A 22,542-nucleotide genomic window follows, 5' to 3' on the forward strand; every position below is an offset into this window, starting at 1 on the left:
AAAGTAGTGCGGACATTCATGAAACATGGTCTTGGGCGTTATCAGGCGACTGGGCGACCCGTCCTCCTGTCACACGTGATGCTTTGTTATCAGTATATATGTTTCTTATTGTATATGGTGCTGTCAATATGGATGCTTTGGTGAAGATGAAGCTCTACAAGTCAAAAGTGTTCGTTTTGCCTTCATTGTTTCTTTTAATGAAATTGCTTAACGATCGTGAATTGTTTATTTTTTTTATTGCGTAATAAAAAAACAATGACAAAGACAAATGTATTTCAATATGAACACAAAGAGGCAGTGTAAATTCATGTAACTTTGGCAGAACCTTAGCATAAGAGATCATAGATGAACATAGCGCACAGAGCACTTATGAACAGTGAATGCTGCGCTATACAAATGCATAGATTATTATTAGTAGTATTACGTTACACTAGGTATACCCTAGGAACATATATTGTTGTGTAGGCGTAAAAAAACAATTTCAGGGTGTGACGCACAGGAACGCAGTGTATCATTGTAAACATGAAGCAGAACGAGATTATTGAATGAATCGAAGGCGTTATATGACAAGGGTTTAAACAGTGTATACACCTTCTCTGATTTGGGGCGAGATCGGTCGATCTCTGAAAGAATTGACTTGGTTGATACATGTCATCGATCCCAATTGTGTGGATCGATGCTCATGATATCAATCACTGGATTGTCTGGTCCAGACTATTTACAGACCGACGTCATATAGCTGAAATATTGCTGAGTGCGGCGTTAAACAACAAACCAACCAAACCAACCAAACCAACCACGACTGTGGACTCGACGCGGAGTCTTCACAAATTGGTTTCCTTGTATGGAAACAACCTTTGCCTCCAAGGGAGATTCTCGAGGGCAACAACCAAACATACTGGAAGACACAGATGGGGTAACAGCATACAACAAACAGTACTCATATATACACGATGATATCCGAGAAACTGTATCTCTTTTATGAGATTCCCGATTTGCAGGAAAAGGCACCACATCAAATGAAAAGCAGACACATACAGTACCGATAGCACAAAACGGGATGATGACGTCACCAGGTTGACAATGTCTACTACTTCTACAGCTCAACCGTATGATAACTTCGAAACAGCGGAATGTGTTTTCAGTAAATGTTAATTCATAACCATGTAAGATTTTGGAGGTAAGAATAATGACACTGATCGTTCAGGGCGTTCATTGGCGCCGTTTTCTGTGATTATAACGAGAATGTCGAGTTCGAGGTGATCTTGATAATCGGCCTTTCCTTTTTGGACTCCGTTTCCTCTGTGGATACCCTCCGATACATCTAGTTGCCGTGGCAACTATCTTCCCTCTCATTTCGTATAAAAGTGTACCTGAAAAGACGTAATGATAAAACATACTCAGTGATGAATTTGTGAATAAACATGCGCTTATTGAAGAATCAAAATCATGCTTAAGAGCTTATAAAAAGTAGTTAATTATAAGTTATAATTATAAACACATAATTTGAAGAATAAAATGTCAAACTTTCACAACATATATGGATTTGAATACACAATGCCTTTTAGAAAGTGGTCAAATGTAACATATGTTATATTTGGGATAACACTTTCTTAGTAAAGTACAGATTTTCGTCCTTTTTGGGGGTGAGTCCCGTCCGGAATTCGAACCCACACTTGCCAGGGTGAGGCACCTAATCGCCAGCACACAAAGTCAGCGATCTATTCATAGATTTCGGCCATGGGAGCCGAGCCAATTTACACTTGTCAGAGGGGTACTCAAAGTACGTGATCTAGATTACCAGTCGTCGGACTTTCATTTTTTATGGGAGCCTCGGTGGCTGAGTGGGTTAGATCGCTGACTTTGCGTGCTGGCGATAAGGTGCCTCACTCTGGCAAGTGTGGGTTCGAATCCCGAACGGGACTCAACCCCCAAAAAGTACGAGAATCTGTTCTTTACTAAGAAAGTGTTATCCCAAATATAACATATGTTATATATGGATTTCATATTATGACAAATTTAGAAAACAGACATTTAATAACGTATTTCATGGCTCGTACGTATATCCTTGCTCCTGCATCTTCGTTTAATCTTCACAACAGGCACCTCGTTGGTCATACCATGGGCCTCTTCAACATTCACTTGTGGCTTAACAATACCTGTAACAAATGGACGTTAAAAGTATTCAGCATCACTGGTCATTTGTAGGTTTGTTTTTTGTTTGTTTGTCTAATGCCGTACTAATTGACCAGATTAATGAACATAATCAATCCAGGACCAGACACACCAGTGATTAATATTATGAGCAGCGATCCATACGTAGGGCAACAGGTCACCATGTTGACCATGGTGACCAACAGAGATTCCGTAGGACCAGGTTTTACCTGACAACCCCACAGGGTCAAGGGCGGATATCCAGCATGAATGTCCGCACTACATCCGCACTATATTCCCGATAGCCGTTCACACTCACACCTCGTATTTTATAACATACCCGCATGATTTTGCACACACATACACACACACACGCACGCACACACACACACACACACACGCACGCACGCACGCACGCATGCACGCACACACACACACACACAAGCACGCACGCACGCACGCACGCGCGCGCACAGGGCGTTGTGCGTTGGCCATATCACTGGTCACTGGTTTGCCTTAGCTAGACTCCGACCTTGTATTTTATGACACACTCGCATGATTTTGCACACACATACACACACACACACACACACACACACACACACACACACACACACACACACACACACACACACACACACATACACGCACGCGCGCGCGCGCACGCACGCACGCACGCACGCACACACACTCCTATGCCAGGATCAACATTTCAAAACGTTTGTACTTCTCTGCTTGTGACTATTACTACCTACCTTTAAATCGCAGAATGAATCCTTTTCCACCTTTTGATCGCCTGGACACTCTGAACTGGACTTCAACAGTTCCGGACAAAATGTGGAGGTTGACTCGTCGTCCCCCCACATATTTTCTGATAAGTTCCTTCTTTTTCCCAAAGAGAAATACCTTCAAGTTATCTCCCCTTGTGGACGGGTCAAGGTCCATTTCGTCTGTGTAAAGATGGAGGCCATACTTTGGGTTGATTCGGAGTTTCTTTCTGCAAATTATTGGTCGTGCTGTGTAGTGCCATGGGTAGTTGGTGTGGCTCTTGATCAGACCTTCTGTTGTGGTAATGACGGACGTTTTGTCACACATGTCGAAAACGTTGGCTGCAAAGAAGGAACAGATCTGAGCTGTATTGGGGGCGGTCGGGTAGCCTAGTGGTTAAAGCGTTCGCTCGTCACGCAGAAGACCCGGGTTCGATTCCCGACATGGGTACAATGTGTGAAGCCCATTTCTGGTGTCTCCCGCCGTGATATTGCTGGAATATTGCCAAAAGCGGCGTAAAACCATACTCACTCACTCACTCTGACCTGTATTGAATACATTTTGGAAACATTTGTGAAATGTTTTTTAATGCAAATACATGATTGTAATTATGTTCTGTTTCAAGCTGCCTCCACAATCAGCCTGGGTTGAAATCTAAGATAACTACTTTTGTGATGTCTTTGGTACGTCCATGTCAAACTATCAACTATTTCTTATGTATTTGTGTAACCATATCTTCTTTCTTCATAAAGTTTCTCCAATTCCAGCTTTCGCCCTGCTCGTGTTTCTTGGTTTGTCAGCACTCTACACAAAGTGATAAACGTCTGAGACCTGCATCACTTCGAGCGTTCCACCAACATTCAGCTGACACGCCCTGCTATTACTGCAATACTTTTCACAGCGGCCTTAAACGCAACTCACTCACTCACTATATGGAGGCGGTCAGTAAATATCTGAACCGGACAGATCAGTGATATTATTAACAATGCTGTCGGGCCACGATGACCTGAATCAACCAAGTCATCGAGCCTGACCACCCGATCCATTTAGCCTCCTCTTACGGGCAGCATAGGTTGCTGGCGACCAATTCTAACCCGGAATCCCTTCGAGGTATATCGATATCTAGTTAAACCACCTGCACTTTACGATACACGAGAGCCTACCTTTAGCGACACACTCATAACCCTTTGTGGACAAGTAGTCAGGCATGAGTGCAAGGCACCTCAGTTCAAAGGTTCTTGTCAAGGGCATGCTTGATCGTTTGCCAATCTGGCACTGTTGGTTCCAGTAGCATCTGTTGGTCTCTGTGATTAAGCCAGTGTACTGCCCATGGCAATCTTTGGAAGTAGACATGATGCGCCCTCTGAAGCTGTTGACCCCAGCCATGATGATGGGGTTGTAGAGGATGTGGAAGGCGGGACACGTGAAAGTCATGGGTGAGTTGGACCTGATGATGCGTTCATCCACGGAAGCATCATCTGAAACACAGAGTTCATCTTAGTCACCATCTGTTTCTCGAACTTTCATGTGATTTTATCTTGCTTTATGTGATTTATGAAGTGAATGTGCCAATGTTTCTGAAATGTCCATAAGAACATAAGTTCATAAGTATTGAACGACAAATAGATAGTTTGCTGCATATGATGAATGTACTAAGGAACAGATGTAAAAAATTGTTCAACTCCTCCAATCAGAGAAAAGAATTGATGTCCTGAAGAGGTAACCGACGAATTAAATGACGGAATACTGAAGTTCGGTGTGTTGTACAATGAGGAAATGAATGAACTGACTTACATTTTGATTTTGGTTTTCGTGGCCCCTTGCTTATGACTTCATTTGATACAGTAAACCCTCTTGCAAATGAAGACATCTGTATATCTGCAAGCATGAAAATAATATATACAGTGAAATCCGTTAACCTGAACGGTACCGTTTCAAGGTGAGTTGTCTGGATCGACAAATGTCCGGATTAACGAATTATTGGAATATCCCCTTTTATTTATGTAGACCTTATATATCGTCTGGAGGGTGGGTGTCCGGATTATGGGTATTAAGTTATATTACGACACCAGAAATTGGATTCACAGTTCGTACCCGGGTCTCGAACTCGGACTTTAGGCCTGCGGACGATACGTTTTAACCACTAGGCTACCCAACCTCCAGAAGGCACGAGTCGCTGAGCGTTCAAATCCCGATTCGCGCTAAATATGTTTATAGCTTTGTCAGCACCATGCCCGTGCTCGTGGGTTTTCCAAAGTGGTAAAGGTGTAAAACCTGAATCACTTTGGGCTTTCCTCCACATTAAGCTGACATGCCATCAGCAATATTCCACCTCTATAACGACAGTCCGTATATACGTCTAGACCAGATAATGAAAAAATGATATCATGAGCACCGAGTCTCATCGTTCTGGAAAACTGTCACACAATCACAACCTGATCCACTAAGTCGCCTCTTACAACAAACATACGCGGCTGTGGACCTATTCCATCCTGGAAGCACTATGAGGGATTTTTTAAACTCACTTTCAAATCTTATGATAAAGCCGCCCTCTTCCACCAATCCCTTGCTTGAGACTTTGAGCGTTATATCCAGATGTCCTTCGACAACATCAAACTGTGTGTTCTTGAGACTGGGGGAGTTTATCAGTTCCAGTTTCTTCTCGCCCCTGAAGTGACGCACGGTCAGACGGTCCTCTGTGTCCAGCCGGAGATGGTCCACTGACAGGTGTAGCCGATGTCCAGCCTTCGGTTTTAAAATGTGGGTGCAGGTGGTGTTAACCAGTCTAGGAAACTGACCCGGAAACAGGTCATGGCTCCTGATGATGCCTTCTTTGGCTTGAGACAGTTTCACACTATTGTCGCACATGCTGAACACCTTAGCTGAAAACATACAAGCAGATGGAACGTGTTGGCCTCTATTGTTTATCGCTAATCACCTAATAGCGCCAATTATTTGTTGGCTTCCCTTGATGCGTTTCCACCTTTTGTTGTTCTTACATGCACATACATATGCTCTCTACCGCATAGCATTATTTAACCCGATGAAGGAGTAAGCATATACTCCGAAACGTTGTGTTCCTCATGATAAAGATGTTAACATCCATAAATTCTCTTCCTTTTGTGCATTAGTAGATGATCTTTCATTATTGAGTGAGTGAGTGAGTGAGTATGGTTTTACGCCGCTTTTAGCAATATTCCAGCAATATCACGGCGGGGGACACACATTGTACCCATGTCGGGAATCGAACCCGGGTCTTCTGCGTGACGAGCGAACGCTTTAACCACTAGGCTACACGACCGCCCCCTTCTTTCATTATTGACTAGCATTGCAAAAATGTATTTATTCAACAAATACGGTGACGCATTTATGATTTCTTTTAACAAAATGAGTCATGATTTGAATGGAGACTAGGAAATGAAAAGTTTGAATCTGCTGTAAGTGCACAAGGTAATATTAGGTGAGCACCCGAGCACGGCTTCATTCACTTCACGGACCGCCTCCGTGGTAGGGAGTCCGCCCGGAGAGCGGAAGGTCCCGGGTTCGATCCCCGACCGCGTCATACCAAAAGACGTTAAAAGCTGATACTTGTTGTTACCCTGTCTGGCGCTCGGCGTTAAAGATTTTGTTAAAGAAACGTGGTATTTATGTTAACAGCGGCATGGTATCTCAGTGAGCTTGCACTATAAATCGGCATCAGTCCGGACTTGTACCAACGGCCATACACACACATGCATGCACGTCGCTATATAAGTGCAATAGTCTTGGACGCGACGTTTAACCCAATTTCACCTCACCTCATTCACGATACATGTACATAGGAGCATCCCGTAGGCCTGCGCACAACCAATGAAGGTTCTAATCCCAGTTCGCCCCAATTATGCTTCTAGATGTATCAGCATCATAGCCGCTCTTGTTGGATGGTAAAAGTCTGAGACTGCACTTCGAGCTTGCCTTTCAGCACCTTCTCCCTGAGCAGCAAGATGAACACCCAATTGGAGTGGACCCGACTCAGTGCACGACCACAATACGAGCGTGAGCAGGCACCAATTCAATAAACTGCATCACAACATTTCGCAGTTGTAATAAAAAAGTTCTTCATCCATAAATCTATCCTAACTTTGCAACACGACAACTGTAAAACATTCTCTCCAAATTCTAAAGGGTTGAAAATATGAAGCCGAAGCAAAACCACCATTCATTGTTTGGTGTTCATACTAGTTCAAAATGTTTAGTATAATCCTCTGTCTGGTTTATGTTATCCATTGCCCCCTTCCCGCACACACACGCACCCTAAATGCGCGGATGCTTACCTAGGTTATAAAGTAAGGTGATGCGTTCAAAAACGCAAGTATGCAAGTAAAGAAGCACGTCTCGACTGTCTGTTTCAGTAATCGCAATTTGAACCAGACCAAAATATGCAGACACAGACAAAGTAACTGACCAAAGATTAATGTTGATATTATAAGAGACGTGGCGGGCTACATACCTTTCAGAATACACTTAGGGGTGTCATACGCGACAAAGGTTGGTGTCTGGTCGATGCATCTGTCCTGGTCTGAAGACTTAATGGGTTGGCTCGTATTCCACTGCATGGAACAGCGTCTTCTCCAGAAACACTTCCTGCGCTTCCTCAGGAGCTCCCTGCTCAATCCTGTACAAACATCGGCGCCAGCCATGCAGGGGTGCTCGTCATTCCTGCCCAGCGATATTATTGGGTCGTAGATCACGTGATGTTTGCGACACTGGAAGCTTAAACTGTCCTCTTTCTTCAAGGTACATCTGGAAATGATCCCAAATACTCCTGGAACAATATAACAGTTTCTAGTACATCAATTCCGTCTCGTCATGGTGAAAATGAAGTAGCATGGAGGTTAAGGCGTTCGTTCGTCTTGTCGAAGGCCCGGGTGACAATGGTTACAATATATCAAGCAAACTTATTGTATCCTAGGTCGTGATAATGCTGGGAAATTGCTAAATGCGGCGTATAACAATACCCACTCACTAGTGGTGAAAATCCAATTTTGGATCACCTGCAGCATTGTTGTTACAACAATTATGATATAATACCCGTCCGTCCGTCCGTGCTTTACATTCGCTGTGCAGAGTTGCCTCCCTTGGGGGAGCCAGATACTATGACCTTGCGTTCAAATCTCAATACTCCCAGGTTCTGTTTCTCGGTATGTCAGCACAATATCCATGCTGGTGGGTTCCTCCAGAGTGGTACACGACTGAGACCTGCATTACTTCGGGATTTCCTCCCACATTAAGCTGACACACCGTGAATAACTGGAATACTGTTCAAAGCGGCGTTAGACCAAACTGTGTTTGGCGAGCGTGGTTCCATTTTACGTTTCAGTACGTAATCTGTTTTTATTTACTTCATGATCATCTATTTCAGAAACCGCATCTGGTACCTTCTTTCGCGTTCAACGCGAGTTAAAGATACTCCAAGAACACGATATTGCACATCACCTATTGGCAATAGCATCAACGGTAGTTACAATAAGCCAATGCGGTTACAAATACATGTTATCATTTTGTTTGCTTGGTAAAGTTTCAAGGACGGACGGGGGCCAACTAAAATTATAATTGACGTTATGTGAATATTACCGGAGTGTGGGTATGAAAGATATAATTTTGCTGGTTGATATTATATACTTCTGTATTCTGACAGTACCCCGTGGCGACCCGGTTAGAATAGATGGGTAAGCCAGGGTACACGGGTACAATGTGTGAAACCCATTTCTGGTGTACCCAGTTGTATTGATGGGTCGGTCGGGTAGCCTAGTGGTTAAAGCGTTCGCTCGTCAAGCCGAAGACCCGGGTTCGATTCCCTACATGGGTACATTGTGTGAAGCCCATTTCTGGTGTGCCCCGTCGTGATATTGCTGGAATATTGCTAAAAACGGCGTAAAACCATACTCACTCAGTCACTCACTCACTCACTCAGTTGTATTGGTGGAATATTGAACAGTGCGGCTTTAACCATACTGACTCACTCATTAATCCGCTTCTCTATTTTCGTTTAATCATGGTGTATCGTTACATGGATATGGTATCGACTGACACGTCCTTAAAGTTATCGCTAAACGCTCTTCCTTGTTTCGTGTCCTGCTGACAAAGAGTTTCAATTTTGATAGAACAAGGACGTTTTCGTGTCTTATCTCACACAACTTGACCACCCGTCAATCCTACGCCACTTTCGTCAGGGGGCGTCGGGTAGCCTAGTGGTAGATCGGGTTCGATTCCCCTCATGGTTGTATGTGTGGAGACCATTTCTGATGTCCACCGCTGGTATATTGGTGAAATATTGGAATATATCTAAAACCATCCAACCAACCAACTGACTACAAGACTGCATTTATCCAAGACATTATATAAATTTAGGTCCGGTTCTAGACAGACGGCGTATCTATTGCATGTTTTGTTTAGATGAATGCTATAACCGCCTATGCGTATATTAAGCATGAAACAGCATATCGCAAAAACGCATTTTAATCTATCGATAAGTGCTTTTGATTAATAGCTTCAGAATATCATTCCCACCTTTGAGCAAAATCTCTATCAAGCTTAGATTATTTAACATATCAAGTTGTAATTTGTCTCTGAACTGGCAATATTGGTGAGAGCAGTGTTGGGGCGTTCGCATCAATTGATGAATCATATTTTCCGAGAATTGAAAATGAAATATGATTAATTTCAGAAAGATAGAGATTTTCACCCGTTTCTTTTGACATCAACTATACACCTGAGTAAAATATTAGCACACCATTAGATAATGGATTATAACAAATTACCATTAATTTCAATTGTAATGCTATTGATGATTACACAAAGAATAACGTTCCATCGTAAAGATGTGATCATTCGTATTGTACGTTCAAACGGTAATGTCCAAACGCTAAAATGCAGAATGTTTCGGCTTCACAATTGGGTATTTAAATTCAGTGTCTTGCAACGTTTACTTGTTTCCCTGATGCAAGAAGGAGAATGTCAGAGGTACAAACATTGCATATAATCGATACACTCCATGGTCAACCGACCTTTATAGCTATCTGGGTATATATTATTAAGTAATCATCCGATTGGTAACCAAACATGGTCAACCCGATGCTGTGAAGGACATTCCAAGGTCAGGATGACCTCCTGTGACATTACAGCGTTTTTTACGGACACAGCTTCGGTTAGCAGGACACGAGCCATTGGAAATGAATCCCGTCCTGAAGAGACGATGCCTACCTAACTGACGTCTGTCCACCACAACCGCTTGAGATCAGCAGGAATGGCGTCCAGGAGGGTCATCAAACCCTCCCACAGGCAGATCACCGTCAGACTTTCCATTTGGCACGTTTATTTGGCAAGACGTGCTTGAGATCTGAGAGAATGGCGACAATTCAACTGGTTGGACGAACGCAGGCGCATGTTCCTTGTCACAGATGGACGACTAAGGCTTTGAAGGCAGAGGAATACGGCACCCGTGATGATTCGGGTTAGAAGTGGTCTTCAGCAAACCATGCTTGCCATAAAAAAGCGACAATGCTTGTCGTAAGAGGCGACTAACGGGATCGGGTGGTCGGGCTCGCTGACTTGGTAGACGCATGGCATCGTATCCCAATTGCGTGGATCGATTCCCACGATGTCAATCACTGTTTTGTCTGGTCAAGACTCGACGCCGTCATATAGCTGGAACATTGCTATAAACAACAAACATACAAACGATCCCGGGCAGTGACAGCCTACCTCCAGAGCAACCCAGTGACAACTCTGGCTCAGATCGCCATGATTTCTCTGGAGTACTTTGGGGACTGCGTCGTATGGATTCATTGAAGCCTCCTGTTCAGAATCTGCGTGCTTTGCATCGGGAGTGGCTTTAGTTGCCTCTTCAGCAGATTGAACGCCTCACCAAATGGGGGAGACACATGGTGGAGGCAGCCATCTGGGTACATTGATGGTTTTTACTCGCTACTGAGCCTGCAGCTCCACTCCTTTTTAAGTGATATAGTTTTGGGATGAAAACACATCCTACAATATCGTGAATAATCCAAACTCGTATACATTGGTGGTGGTTTGTTATTAAAAGAGGGGGACCGCCTCCGTGGTCTAGTGGTAGAGCGTCCGCCCGGAGAGCGGAAGGTCCGGGGTTCGATCCCCGGCCGCGTCATACCAAAAGACATTAAAAGATGGTACTTGTTGTTACCCTGACTGGCGCTCGGCATTAAGGGGCTAAAACAAGGACCGGTCGGCTCGGAGTCAGTATACTGTGTCTGGGTGGGGTATTCATGTTAAACTGCGGCATGGTATCTCAGTGAGCTAGCTCTATAAATCGGCATCAGTCCGGACTAGTACAAGCAGCCACACAAACACACACACGTACATGCACGTCGCTATATAAGTGCAATAATATTGGACGCGACGTTAAACCCCATTTCACCTCACCTATTGTAAGAGGGTTATTCATGCAGATCTCATTCGTTTGTCCCAGTTCATTTTGTCAGTAATTCCATTCAAACACTTGTTTCATTCGTGATGTTTTTTCGGGAGATGATTATTCCAGGATATATAACACCCTATGTTGGTAAATAGTTTAAGATTATAGACAACGAGTGTTGATATATTTCATATCGAACGACACAAGGGTGAGATTCTTCATATGTATCATTCAAAATCATAATTCCAAATTAACAAGTTTTTTTAGTATAAAACGTAAAGCTAACTAGCTCCGGTGGCAGAGATATTGGTGATACTATTATGATTTGGGCGTCATGGTAACCGATGACATCACAATGGTCTGCAAAGCATTGTGGTACAATTTTCATTGTATCTTGCCCATGCCATATCGCCTGTGGATGCCAGTTTTGAAGGCTAAATACCCTCTTTGTCAATTTAATGAACAAATTCAGAGCATATTTCTATGCATAAAAGGCAATAACTTAGTCAGGTACCCTTGTAAAGTTGAAATGATTTTAAACCGGGATGTCAAGCTGTTATCATTTCCTCAGGAAAACTATATCCCGTTACAAGGTAAACGCGACACTCCAATGCTCGACGCGCATTAACTGATCTTACAAAGAAACATTAACCTAAACGATGGACGATTAGTTTTATAGATTATAGATTCGTGAACCAGTCCACTTTGACATATTACATTAAATGTTAATGTCAGGGCACAATATGAAGACCACAGGCGAGTAGTATTGATTGCATTAAGTTGATAGTTCTTAAGTTCGGCTTGCGTCACCCTGTTGGATCAAAGTCGACACTGTGAAAGTCATCTAAACTTAAGTACCATATAAATAGATCATTGTTATTTGTGATCTCTTTATGGCGTTGACTGGAAAGTAAGATTTAAAAATACTTCAGATAATATGGCCAATCAAACCAATGAATCAGAATATGATGACACCAATCAGAACCGTGAATGGATCGGTTGTCAGACTCGGTGATTTTGTTGATTGCACGTCATCGTTCCCTGACAGCGTGGGCTCATTATATTAATCACTGGGTTACCTGTCCGAAACTGCCGTTATTATAATAATCTGGATTAAAAACAGCAAATAAAATCCAAATGTTTTTAACCAACAATAGAACCCTATCGAATTAGAGATTATAAGGCGGTTGTAGGGTATAATCTGCAATAAGGTGACACAAAAGAGAACTTACCAACATTTGAGGACAGAACGATGTATACCAGATATAGTGTCGGCACCACCTCCATGGTAGGATTACAGGGGAAACACCGCTAGTTAGATCTCCGTATCATAGTTTATAAAACCGATTTTAGTTCCCGGTTTCAAGTCTAACCAATGAGCAAGACGCAGTTTAATATGAATATCCCACTCAGACACAGTATACACTCCGAGCCGACCAGTCCTTGTTTTAGTCCCTTAATGCCGAGCGCCAGACAGGGTAACAACAAGTACCATCCTTTTACCGTCTTTTGGTATGACGCGGCCGGGGATCGAACCGCTCTCAGGGCGAACACTCTACCCCTAGACCATGGAGGCGGTTGAGTGAGTGAGTGAGTGGTTAACTGTCTCTGTGAATATTCAGTTACATCACTGTATGTCAGCTTAATATGGATGAAAACCCGAAGTGATGCAGGTATAACCTTTACCACTTTGGTGAAACCCACGAGCAAAGGGAGGTTCTGATAAACTAGAAACATAATCAGCGCCATTCGAACCTACATTCTTACAACGATTCCCCACGGGAGAGAAATCCTTTGCAAGTTAGTGATAACGGAGTTTGAGATAGTGACGTCACCTCCGAAACGAAGTTTAGCTGGGGAATGGAAAGAGGGTTTTTATCACAACAGAAGGCGGGATACTTCCCTGGATTGTCGAGGATGATGTCAAACAGACAATCTCAGAAATGTGACCCCAAATGTGCAAGCTAGTGTATATTAAGCGTATTTAAGTTTCTCTAAGATGGGAATTGTATAAGGAGCTTTTTTATGTGATGTAATCGTCCAAATGAAAAACAATGGGGTTGGAGGGGGTTGGCTGGGCGGGGTTGAGGTTGGGGGTTGGGGTGGTGGTTAGAGTCCATTGTATTGCGCAAGCCCTACTTGTAAACTGACGCCCCAAAGTCAAACTATAGGGAAATAATTCAAAATGGTTTATCATATAATGGGTGGGTTTCTCGGCAGGATAAAAGCCAACGGATAAATACGATATCCGTTGGGGTAATATGCGGATATAGATGCAAATATTAAAGGGGCACTGATCTAACGCAATTCCCCGGGACTGGTTGTTGCCTTTGTTATTGTTTTTTCCCAGCGAGTACCCGGATGTATAGCAGAAATCTAGACTAGTTCGCGACCTCTGCTGCGCCATTCGTAAGCGCATTAGTTACTTTTATGGGTAGTAATAAGTGCGTATGGTCACATTGATCAACAAAATGAAATACAGTTTTCGAGATAATAAGGAAATGTAGGTATCTTTGTGGGTAGCATCGGTAATGGTGACGAAGTTTTGATAAGTCACTTGCTTGGTAATTTTGCGATTTTCGTTTACACTATTTTGACTTGCAACACAAAGTAAATATTTCACCTGAGCATTGCTTTTTTTATTGTGTGTATATTTTTTTACTGTCAAATGTGTAACAAATTTATTAAACGTCTAAATATTCAGTTATTTTACAAAGTGACTGAAAAACATTTCCATCTGCATTATTATGATAACGAATTCCAAACATTTTGATGTTTAATGTCATCACCAAGAGACTGAAAATGTTACGTTGAAAAGTACATTTCTATGTTTGGCTTCTAATCCTACATAATAATCTGATGTGATGTTTGTAAGTTCTTTTGATCGTCTTAATCAATCTGGACAGATTTTTTAGTCAAAATGACAGAATTATTTACACATTTTATAATTGCCTGAGAGAATCACATTTTACAAATTGACGGTAATATATACACGCTTACAAAGGAAATGATCTGTGAAAACGACGTCTATCGCTCATTGAAGAATTTCCCAACCAAGACGTAGAGAAACAAGTACGAATCGGTTCAAATGAAGGAAAACAAAATGCAAATATCATAATTACAACCTACCAAATTTATGTGTATAAATTTTAGGCAGCTTCCTTGTTCGAGGAATGTATCCGTGAATATCCATACAAAGGAACAATATCCCATTCGTCTGCAGCTGTACAAAGAAACTTATTCGATGTCACGTGTCTCAGTAACAATCAAATATTTTAAAAGATATATATCGTTTCGGGTTATTATAACCCGTGTTCGTTTCTCAACTGATCACTTGGATTGTTTCAGGTGTTTTACATAGGTGTCAAGTCTCAATGGTCGGCTGAGAAAGCCTACGTGACAACTACAACGTCCACGGTTCCTAAAAATACATTGTGTGATAGATGACAGTGATCAATCAATCAACGTATTATCAGTTAACCCTTTGAACAAAGTATATTGTTTTTACATCGGCACTTCACGCCATGATATGAGTGTATTCCCTTTGTTTTAATAAACCTAGACATGTAAACACTCACTCTTGACATATCCACTGTGCAAGATAACTGTGATTAATCAATCAACGTATTTTCTGTTAATCTAGCGGACAGACTGATGGATTGCCGCGAAAGACAAGTAAAAACAATTTGTGTAAGCAATTGTCGTTTTGGGTATATGTTGTTTCGCCACTGTATATGAAACAGATTTTAGTTATATCTATATTGGCTACTGTCACTGTCCGACCGACACATCACTTACCGTGTGACGTAACATATATTCATGCGCACAATCCCGGAAAACTTGCAATGTTTCGGTAATATTTGTGAGAGATGGAAAGCGATTTTCAAGCACAGAATTGAAGAATGACATTATATGATAAAGAGGTTATCACGCTTGTGTGTTTGGGGATGGTAAGTATCCTGTTTTAGGAATAAACACCATGTATTTAGCTCGCCAAGGCTCGCTCACTACAATAGCCTAACACAGGTTATTTATCATCCCCAAACACACTCGCGCGATAACATCTATTTAGCTAATGATATCTAACTTTTGAAATAGTTTCCCTAAAAATCTATACAGAAGCTTCACAAAATATGTACGTTAGAGTTGTGGTGTCCAGAAACGTGCGCCTCTTTCCTTTATCCTCTTTAACGTGTATCGACAGTCCATGGATTACGTATTGATGCGACCGCCTCCGTGGTCTAGTGGTAGAGCGTCCGCCCGGAGAGCGGAAGGTCCGGGGTTCGATCCCCGGCCGCGTCATACCAAAAGACGTTAGAAGATGGAACTTGTTGTTACCCTGTCTGGCGCTCGGCATTAAGGGGCTAAAACAAGGACTGGTCGGCTAGGAGTCAGTATACTGTGTCTGAGTGGGGTATTCATGTTAAACTGCGGCATGGTATCTCAGTGGGCTAGCACTATAAATGGGCATCAGTCCGGACTAGTACAAGCAGCCACACAAACACACATACGTACATGCACGTCGCTATATAAGTGCAATAATATTGGACGCTACGCTAAACCCCATTTCACTTCACCTCACCTCACGTATTGATGCGGCATCACGCCCGACGTAATAATATTTAGACTTCGAGCTGCATCGCTTCATATGGTCAACATGCCATTATTGACTTAGATATATTGATAAAGGACTTCCGATACACCAAACCCGTGAAGGTCCGGGGTAGAATAGGTCTTTAGCAACCCATGCTTGCCGTAAAAGGCGATTATGCTTGTCGTAAGAGGCGACTAATGGGATCGGGTGGTCAGACTCGCTGACTTGATCGATTCATCTCATCGATCCCAACTGCGTAGATCGATGCTCATGATATCAATCACTGGATTGTCTGGTCCAGACTCGATTTTTTATAGACCGCCGTCATATAGCTGGAATATTGCTGAGTTCGGCATAAAACAACAATCAAACCAAACCGATACACCACAGTTCGAATTGCTCAACCTGTCAGTGTATTCATTGCGCCAGTCGTGTGATTGAACTATTGTACAGTCCTGCATGCTGTTTGTAACGATATTCCTTATCATAGTTATGCGCATTAGATAGCCCAGTCGTCCGAGGCGCCGCAATTCGCTGAGTTGCGTCCCTTGTGCTTGCCTATGATTGTGAGTTCGAATCCCGGTTCGAATCCCGGTTCGCCCCGATTATATATCAAGGTCAACACCACACTCGTGTTCGTAGATGGTAACCGACCTGCATAACTTCGGGCTTTCCTCCCACATTAAGCTGACATGCCGTGATATAATTGAAATACTGTTCAAAGTGGCGTTAAACCCAACTCGCTTACTCACTTTATCCCTTTATTATGGATGACATCATATAAACACTGGACAGCGCGGTAGTTTAATTACACCATATTTGTTTAGACATACGAATCCCTGAACAATGTTTTTTTTATGGAGACCAGGACCCACTTGTACAAAGCGATCTGAGCGCTAAGATGATCGTAACTCCCATACTTAAACATAGGCTTACAATAGGCTTAGCGCTGAGATGATCGTTGCTCCCATACTTTCACATAGGCTTACAATAGTCTTAGCGCTAAGATGATCGCAACTCTCATACTTTAACATAGGCTTACAATAGTCTTAGCGCTAAGATGATCGTTACTCCCATACTTTAACACAGGTTTACAATAGTCTTAGCGCTAAGATGATCGTTACTGCCATACTTTAACATAGGCTTACAATAGTCTTAGCGCTAAGATGATCGTAACTCCAATACTTTAACATAGGTTTACAATAAGCTTAGCGCTAAGATGATCGTAACTCCCATACTTTAACATAGGTTTACAATAGGCTTAGCGCTAAGATGATCGTCACTCCCATACTGTAACATAGGCTTACAATAGTCTTAGCGCTAAGATGATCGTTACTCCCATACTTTAACATAGGCTTTCGATAGTCTTAGCGCTAAGATGATCGTTACTCCCATACTTTAACGTAGGCTTACAATAGGCTTAGCGCTGAGATGATCGTAACTCCCATACTTTAACGTAGGCTTACGATAGTCTTAGCGCTGAGATGATCGTAACTCCCATACTTTAACATAGGCTTACAATAGGCTTAGCGCTAAGATGATCGTAACTCCCATACTTTAACATAGGCTTACGATAGGCTTAGCGCTGAGATGGCTTTGTGCAAGTGAGTCCTGTACGTGAGGAGAGAGGTCAGTGTACCACATGCACAAAATACACAAAAAATCTTTATGAAATTGATTCGTGTTGTTCAATTCACGAATGATTTAAATCCAGTATCCTGCATCCCTGTGTACGGGATACGATGACGAGCAATGACTGCATTCTTGTCAGGCCGCCATCAAGGATCTTGCGCCCTTAAAAGCAACAAACAATACCCACAATTCAACAAACAATAGCCCCTTATAGACGAGCAGATAAGAGACACAAAAGAGAACTTACCAATATTATGGACGGAATATGTATAACAGATATTGCATCGGCCCCAGTTATATGAGGAGAATCTGATCGGTCTGTATATGCGTTACCGAGTCTGTGCACGTACGGTGGCGAGGGAGTACCTGGAATGGAGGTGGGTGGTAAAACGGGGTTTTAACGTCGCGTCCAAGATTATTGCACTTTTATAGCGACAGTGTATGGCAGTGTATTTTAGTTTATTGTGTGTGTGTCTGCTTGTACTAGTGCGGGATGATGACGATATATAGTGCTAGCCCACTGAGATACCATGCCGCAGTTTGACATGAATACCCAACACAGACACAGTATACTGACTTCGAGCCAACCAGTCCTTGTTTAAGTCCCTTAATGCCAGGGTAACAAGTACCACTTTTAACGTCTTTTGGTATGAAGCGGCCGGGGATTGAACCCCGAACCTTCCGCTCCCCGGACGGACGTTCTATCACTAGATCAGGGAGGCGGTCTACCTTGACTAGAGGACGAGAGAGAGAGAGAGAGCGAGAGAGAGAGAGAGAGAGAGAGAACGAGAGAGAGAGAAAGAGGGTAGAGAGAAAGGGGGTAGAGGGAGCGAGAGAGAGAGAGAAAGCCTACTTGATTAGTATAGCTACCATGTGTTTCAGCTTCTCAAATGCTAATAAATCTGACAAATGGCGTGCTACTTCAGTAACACCTGACACATGACATGCTACTTCTGTATATACCTGACAAATGACGTCCTACTTCACTATACACCTCACATATTCCGTGCTTCTTAAGTATACACCGGACACATGGCGTCCTACTACAGTATACACCTGATACGTAACGTGCTACTTCAGTAACACCTGACACATGACATGCTACTTCTGTATACACCTGACAAATGACGTCCTACTTCACTATACACCTCACATATTCCGTGCTTCTTAAGTATACACCGGACACATGGCGTCCTACTTCAGTATACACCTAACATACGACATGCTACTTCAGTAACACCTGACACATGACATGCTACTTCTGTATACACCTGACAAATGACGTCCTACTTCACTATACACCTCACATATTCCGTGCTTCTTAAGTATACACCGGACACATGGCGTCCTACTTCAGTATACACCTGATACGTAACGTGCTACTTCAGTAACACCTGACACATGACATGCTACTTTTGTATACACCTGCCAAATGACGTCCTACTTCACTATACACCTGACACATTCCGTGCTTCTTAAGTATAGACCGGACACATGGCGTCCTACTCCAGTATACACCTGATACGTAACGTGCTACTTCAGTAACACCTGACACATTCCTAGCTACTTAAGTATATCCGTGACATATGAGATGCTACTTCGGTATACACCTGACACATTCCGTAGTACTTCAGTACACTATTGACATGTGACGCGCTACTTCCGTATGCTCCTGGCACGTGATGTGATACTTCAGTATGCACTTGACACATTCCGTGCTACTACAGTATACACCTGATACGTAACGTGCTACTTCACTATTCACCTGACACGTGACGTGCTACTTCAGTGTACACCTGATACGTGACGTGCTACTTCAGTATACACCTAACATATGACATGCTACTTCAGTATACACCTGACACATTCCTATCTACTTAAGTATATCCGTGACATATGAGATGCTACTTCAGTATACACCTGACACATTCCTATCTACTTAAGTATATCCCTGACATATGAGATGCTACTTCGGTATACACCTGACACATTCCGTAGTACTTCAGTACACTATTGACATTTGACGCGCTACTTCTGTACACTCCTGGCACGTGATGTGATACTTCAGTATGCACTTGACACATTCCGTGCCACTTCAGTATGCACCTGACACATTCCGTGCCACTTCAGTACACACCTGACATGGGACGTGCTACTTCAGTATACACCTGACATGGGACGTGCTACTTCCGTATACACTTGACACATGACATGTTACTTTCGTATACACCTGACCCATGACATGTTACTTCCGTATACACCTGACCCATGACATGTTACTTCCGTATACACCTGACCCATGACATGTTACTTCCGTATACACCTGACACGTGACGTGCTACTTCAGAATAAACCTGACATATAAGATGCTACTTCAGTATAAACCTGACAAATTCCGTGCTACTTCAGTATACACTTGACACATTCCGTGCTACTACAGTATACACCTGATACGTGACGTGCTACTTCAGTATACACCTGACCCATGACATGTTACTTCCGTATACACCTGACCCATGACATGTTACTTCCGTATACACCTGACACGTGACGTGCTACTTCAGAATAAACCTGACATATAAGATGCTACTTCAGTATAAACCTGACAAATTCCGTGCTACTTCAGTATACACTTGACACATTCCGTGCTACTACAGTATACACCTGATACATTCCGTCATACTACAGTATACACCTGATACATTCCGTCCTACTACAGTATACACCTGACACATTCCGTCCTACTACAGTATACACCTGACACATTCCGTCCTACTACAGTATACACCTGACACATTCCGTCCTACTACAGTATACACCTGACACATTCCGTCCTACTACAGTATACACCTGACACATTCCGTCATACTACAGTATACACCTGACACATTCCGTCATACTACAGTATACACCTGACACATTCCGTCATACTACAGTATACACCTGACACATTCCGTCATACTACAGTATACACCTGACACATTCCGTCATACTACAGTATACACCTGATACGTGACGTGCTACTTCAGTATACACCTGACACATTCCGTCCTACTACAGTATACACCTGACACATTCCATCATACTACAGTATGCACCTGATACATTCCGTCCTACTACAGTATACACCTGACACATTCCATCATACTACAGTATGCACCTGATACATTCCGTCCTACTACAGTATACACCTGACACATTCCGTCATACTACAGTATACACCTGATACGTGACGTGCTACTTCAGTATACACCTGACACGTGACATGCTACTTCAGTATAAACCTGACACATTCCGTCCTACTACAGTATACACCTGACACATTCCGTCATACTACAGTATACACCTGATACGTGACGTGCTACTTCAGTATAAACCTGACACATTCCGTCCTACTACAGTATACACCTGACACATTCCGTCCTACTACAGTATACACCTGACACATTCCATCATACTACAGTATACACCTGACACATTCCGTCCTACTACAGTATACACCTGACACATTCCGTCATACTACAGTATACACCTGATACATTCCGTCATACTACAGTATACACCTGACACATTCCGTCATACTACAGTATACACCTGATACATTCCGTCCTACTACAGTATACACCTGATACATTCCGTCTTACTACAGTATACACCTGACACATTCCGTCCTACTACAGTATACACCTGACACATTCCGTCCTACTTCAGTATACACCTGACACATTCCGTCATACTACAGTATACACCTGACACATTCCGTCCTACTACAGTATACACCTGACACATTCCGTCATACTACAGTATACACCTGATACATTCCGTCCTACTACAGTATACACCTGATACGTGACGTGCTACTTCAGTATAAACCTGACACGTGACGTGCTACTACAGTATACACCTGATACATTCCGTCGTACTACAGTATACACCTGATACGTGACGTGCTACTTCAGTATACACCTGATACGTGACGTGCTACTTCAGTATAAACCTGACACATTCCGTCCTACTACAGTATACACCTGACACATTCCGTCCTACTACAGTATACACCTGACACATTCCATCATACTACAGTATACACCTGATACATTCCGTCTTACTACAGTATACACCTGACACATTCCATCATACTACAGTATACACCTGATACATTCCGTCCTACTACAGTATACACCTGACACATTCCATCATACTACAGTATACACCTGACACATTCCGTCCTACTACAGTATACACCTGACACATTCCGTCCTACTACAGTATACACCTGACACATTCCATCATACTACAGTATACACCTGACACATTCCATCATACTACAGTATACACCTGATACATTCCGTCATACTACAGTATACACCTGACACGTGACATGCTACTTCAGTATACACCTGACACATTCCATCATACTACAGTATACACTTGACACATTCCGTCCTACTACAGTATACACCTGACACATTCCGTCCTACTACAGTATACACCTGACACATTCCGTCCTACTACAGTATACACCTGACACATTCCGTCTTACTACAGTATACACCTGACACATTCCGTCATACTACAGTATACACCTGATACATTCCGTCATACTACAGTATACACCTGACACATTCCGTCATACTACAGTATACACCTGACACATTCCGTCCTACTACAGTATACACCTGATACATTCCGTCTTACTACAGTATACACCTGATACATTCCGTCATACTACAGTATACACCTGACACATTCCGTCATACTACAGTATACACCTGACACATTCCGTCCTACTACAGTATACACCTGATACATTCCGTCATACTACAGTATACACCTGACACATTCCGTCATACTACAGTATACACCTGATACATTCCGTCCTACTACAGTATACACCTGATACGTGACGTGCTACTTCAGTATAAACCTGACACATTCCGTCCTACTACAGTATACACCTGAC

General features: G+C 42.7%; 1 protein-coding gene across 1 annotated transcript; it reads right to left on the reverse strand.

The window, feature by feature from the left end:
• Positions 1-937: 937 nt before the first annotated feature.
• LOC139459846 (uncharacterized) lies at positions 938-12,666 on the reverse strand. Its single transcript, XM_071241555.1, has 8 exons — positions 12,586-12,666; positions 7,412-7,726; positions 5,448-5,804; positions 4,717-4,800; positions 4,086-4,400; positions 2,910-3,263; positions 2,061-2,159; positions 938-1,373 (listed from the first exon to the last, which is right to left on the reverse strand). The coding sequence occupies exons 1-8, from the start codon at positions 12,638-12,640 to the stop codon at positions 1,213-1,215; spliced, it is 1,740 nt and encodes a 579-aa protein (XP_071097656.1). The 5' UTR covers positions 12,641-12,666; the 3' UTR covers positions 938-1,212.
• Positions 12,667-22,542: the final 9,876 nt, after the last annotated feature.

This window comes from Haliotis cracherodii, unplaced genomic scaffold, assembly GCF_022045235.1.
Source record: "Haliotis cracherodii isolate W230 unplaced genomic scaffold, xgHalCrac1.p SCAF_13, whole genome shotgun sequence".
NCBI lineage: Eukaryota > Metazoa > Mollusca > Gastropoda > Lepetellida > Haliotidae > Haliotis > Haliotis cracherodii.